Source organism: Oryzias melastigma, linkage group LG20 (genome assembly GCF_002922805.2).
Source record: "Oryzias melastigma strain HK-1 linkage group LG20, ASM292280v2, whole genome shotgun sequence".
In the NCBI taxonomy this organism is placed as follows: Eukaryota; Metazoa; Chordata; class Actinopteri; order Beloniformes; family Adrianichthyidae; genus Oryzias; species Oryzias melastigma.
Window position 1 is genome coordinate 25,801,873 of NC_050531.1, and position 3,834 is coordinate 25,805,706.

Here is a 3,834-nt window from a genome sequence, read left to right on the forward strand (position 1 = left end):
TGGTTTCAAATTTTCAATTATTTTTTTTCAGTTACAACATCTATTTTTCAAGTTTTCAATCTGTTTTTTCGTTCACTCTAAGCTGATCCTGATTTGACTCCATAAAACTCCTCACTTTTTTATGGCCCGCAGCAGCAGTCTACTGACTGCAAGGACCATATTGTTTTTGCATGAACATTCTACTTTCTGCGCCTTTGAGCCAAAATTTCACCCCCACCACATGAACGAAAAGGCACTTTTGTTTGTCCAATTTTCACAAAACTTGAGAATCCTGTCCATAGCTGGAGTCTACAACGACCCGAGAAGTTTCAGTGACCTTTGACCTCGGGAAGAGGACCCCATCTTGAAATGTTTAAAAAAAGCACTTTTACTGAAAGCTACAAAAAGAAATACCTCCTAGGGGGTTTTATCAATTGTTATGTAACATCACAGGCCATAAATGGGAACCTATTGTGAGAAAAATGTTGCAATGTTGAATGGCATGCGCGTGGTGAGGTCGCAACCGACACGGTCTTTGCTAGCTCGCACATTTTTTTATCGATTTGCGTAAAAACGGTATTCGCACATGCGGGGACCCAAGCTGAACAAAACGATATAACTTATGAAACCGTAATGTTTTAAATGCGTTCCTGGTACGCAAAAAAACGTCGCAAAAAAAAGCTGCTGACTCAGCAAAAACAAAAATTTTGTTCGCAATTTGCAAACGTAACCAACATAGCTTTGTTGGATATATTCATGGCTAAATTTTACATTATTATGGGATGGCTCCATGACCTACATTTTGGCGGCCATCTTGTTTTGAAATCTGACATTTTGTGAATTTTACAAAGATGAAACGTAACTTTTGTTAGTCCAATTTTTACAAAATTTGAACCCACCTGCTGCTGGCGTTAGTCTTCAACGACCCCTAAAGTTTTGTTGACCTCTGACCTTGGAAAGTGGCCGCCATCTTGATTTCTCCAAAAAAAAACGACTCTTAGCACAAGCCTCAAACAAATAGAACTTTCAGAGATATTTATCAATCGTTTCCAAACGCTTTGGCATCATTGGGAAGCCATTGGTATAGGTGTTACAAGCTATAGATTTTGAACGGCGTGTGCGTGGCAAGCTCACAAAAGTGGTATAATTTTAATACATGCTCATATGTCAATGCATTGGAATGAGACTTTTTCTTTTTTTTTTACTTGTTCTGTCCAACAGCTGAGCCAACAGATGTGGGCTGAGAGCTTCTTGTGTTGGGCAGATTTTACTGTCACAACAGGGATTTATTGAGTATAAACCCCTGTTGTATTTAATGCTAAACTCTATTTATTTTGATTATGTTTTATTAGTTTTTTTTATTTATATATATAGATATATTTTTTCTTTGTTGTTGGACCGGACGGAAAAAAGGAAGAGGGTGGGGGAGGGGTGGCGGGGAAGAGAAGAAGATGGCAACAGAGGGAAGCAACATCATAAAACAACCAGGACTAAGTAATAAACTAGAATGGGCGGGGCCTGTCTACATACACACACACATTATAGTTACACACACACCTGTTGGCCAAAGTAGTCTCCACATTTAAACTAAACATAATGTACTCAATGGAAGCGGTTCAGAGGGAACAGAAACGCCTCCACCTGAGAACCATCAGGGACTCCGATTTGGTAGTGACATGTGAATGGCATCCCTTTTAATTAGGGCTGGGAATCACTGGGTACCTCACGATACGATGCGATACATGGCTCACGATATCAATAGTATCGCGATAATTGGTAAAAATCACCTCTAATAACTAACATTAGATGAAACACATATTTTTTGGGAAAATATATCCCCATTTTTTTTTAGCTTAAACACAATCAAATTAAAGACCTTGTGTCTTATTTTGTGCAACAAATTAAAGACACTTTTGTGCAGCATTAACAACAACTGAATTGGAATTATCTGTCAGATTAAGGCCTGATCCGAATACTCCCCTTCTCCCTCTCCCTTAGCCCTCCCCCTTGATTTGAAGTGGCAGATGAAGTCAAAGTCCTGTCCGTAATTATTATTTTTTAAGTTTCACACTCCGAGCAGAGGGGTCCAATGTCCGCTATCGCGAGAGTAAACCGCGTTGTGTGAAGAAGCTCTTTTCTTCATGTTGGTGCGCTCTGAACCACAGAAGTTTACATTTTAATGTAAGTAATGACTTTATGTTGTAGTGTGACCTTCTTAAAGTTATAAAAAGGCTGTTGTTATGGATATTCAACCGCTGGAAGCGCCGCGCTAATGCTAGTGGACCGGCGATGTTGAGGACGTCATTGAACGGAAGTCACGTCTGAAATATTAGACACTATTTTTTCATCACCCTCCGTTTGGAGCAAGCACGGAGGGATGAACGAAGGGGGAGGGCTAAGGGAGAGGGAGAAGGGGGGTACTCGGATCGTGCCTTAATGTTAACAATAGTAAACATGATCAGCAGTGACACTACTTAGTGCAGAATTGTTGTAAACAACAGAACAAAAATTAAATATTTGAGTGGCGAAAGTGATCTTCCTCGAAAAGAACGTCACACCAAAGGATGATGAATATAATGTTTTACAGCCTCTGTCAAGTGTTACCTTATTTTTCGTTCACTTTTCCCTCACTTGAAAAGGGCTGACATGCGGCTGAATTGGAGCAGATAAACGGACAGAGACCCACATCTTTGATTAGATCTATTTCATTTTGCTGATCTGTTACTCTGATGACTGGACACCTGAAACTAGGAGCAGAGGCCACCTGGATTTTTTCAAGACAGTAAAAACCAGCAAGCCTCTTAATGAATATAAGAACGTCTAACTGAAACCTCAGCAGACAGACTCATAATGCCAATATCTGATTCAGCAAATGAGCTTCTTTTTTCTGTTTTGCTTATCTCTTGATTTTTTACGTCTTTATAAAAGTTTCATACTTGCAGTGATGAGGCTGACTGGAGATGTCTGCTCTGGGACCAGCAGATGGTGCTCAAGTGCAGAGGGGCCTGACGGCTGTCATGGAAAGGTTTCATGGGATTTCATGAAAAGCTGCATTTATTGGTTGTTAAGGATCCAGGTCATCCTAATTTTTCAAAAATGGATGTTCTGTCAGATGAAATAATCATTATGATGACTGGGTTTAAAATCCTGAGGGGAGGAGGTGATCGATTCTTGTGATCAAACCACTTAACTAGTGACTATGGATTATTGAAAACATGATATATTTTGTCATTTTTCCATGCTGTATTCACACACTACACACACTACATGCCATTATCTTTTTAGTTCAATGTCAAGGACATAACAATAAAATAAGTCTACGTTTATTTTAGATGGCGTTTTCTTATGCTAATCTCACAGCTGGGCAGCAGAACACCCGAAGGCGTCCGTTGGTTCCAGAGGGTTGAGGAGACTGAGGGAGAAGTCTGTTCTTGAACGCCTGGTTCTGACCCCGACCCGATATCCCATTTGTGTTTGACAGTAAATTGCTGGCCTTCGGAGAGCGGCTCTGGCTGTGACGTGAACATAGAGTACGAGTTGCAGGAGGAGAGTCTGGAGCTGAACGACGTGGTCATCAGCATCCCTGTTCCGTGAGTACACCTGCAGCGCCATGGAAACGCCTGGTTGCAGTCTCACCTTCATGCTGGTGCTTTATGGATCAGGATCATTTTGTAGATAAACAATGTGTTGATCCACCTTCAGTCCAGTTTGAGCTGAGTCAGAATTTCACCTACAGAGAAGTTCAGGTCTTTCAAGTGTGTGCTTTTTGCCCCACCCCCCTCAGCTCCGGCGTGGGCGCTCCCGTGATCGGAGACCTGGATGGAGAGTACAAGCACGACAGCAGGAGGAACGTTC

The 3,834-nt window shown here is 41.3% G+C and overlaps 1 protein-coding gene across 1 annotated transcript in view; it reads left to right on the plus strand.

The window, feature by feature from the left end:
* The window catches only part of LOC112158965 (coatomer subunit delta), a gene marked incomplete in the record, with an annotated part of 26,562 nt that overhangs the window by 21,487 nt on the left and 1,241 nt on the right, over positions 1-3,834 (plus strand). Inside the window, 2 exon segments of the mRNA XM_024292698.2 lie at positions 3,461-3,569; positions 3,764-3,834. Of these exon segments, the coding sequence (XP_024148466.1) occupies positions 3,461-3,569; positions 3,764-3,834 (180 nt within the window).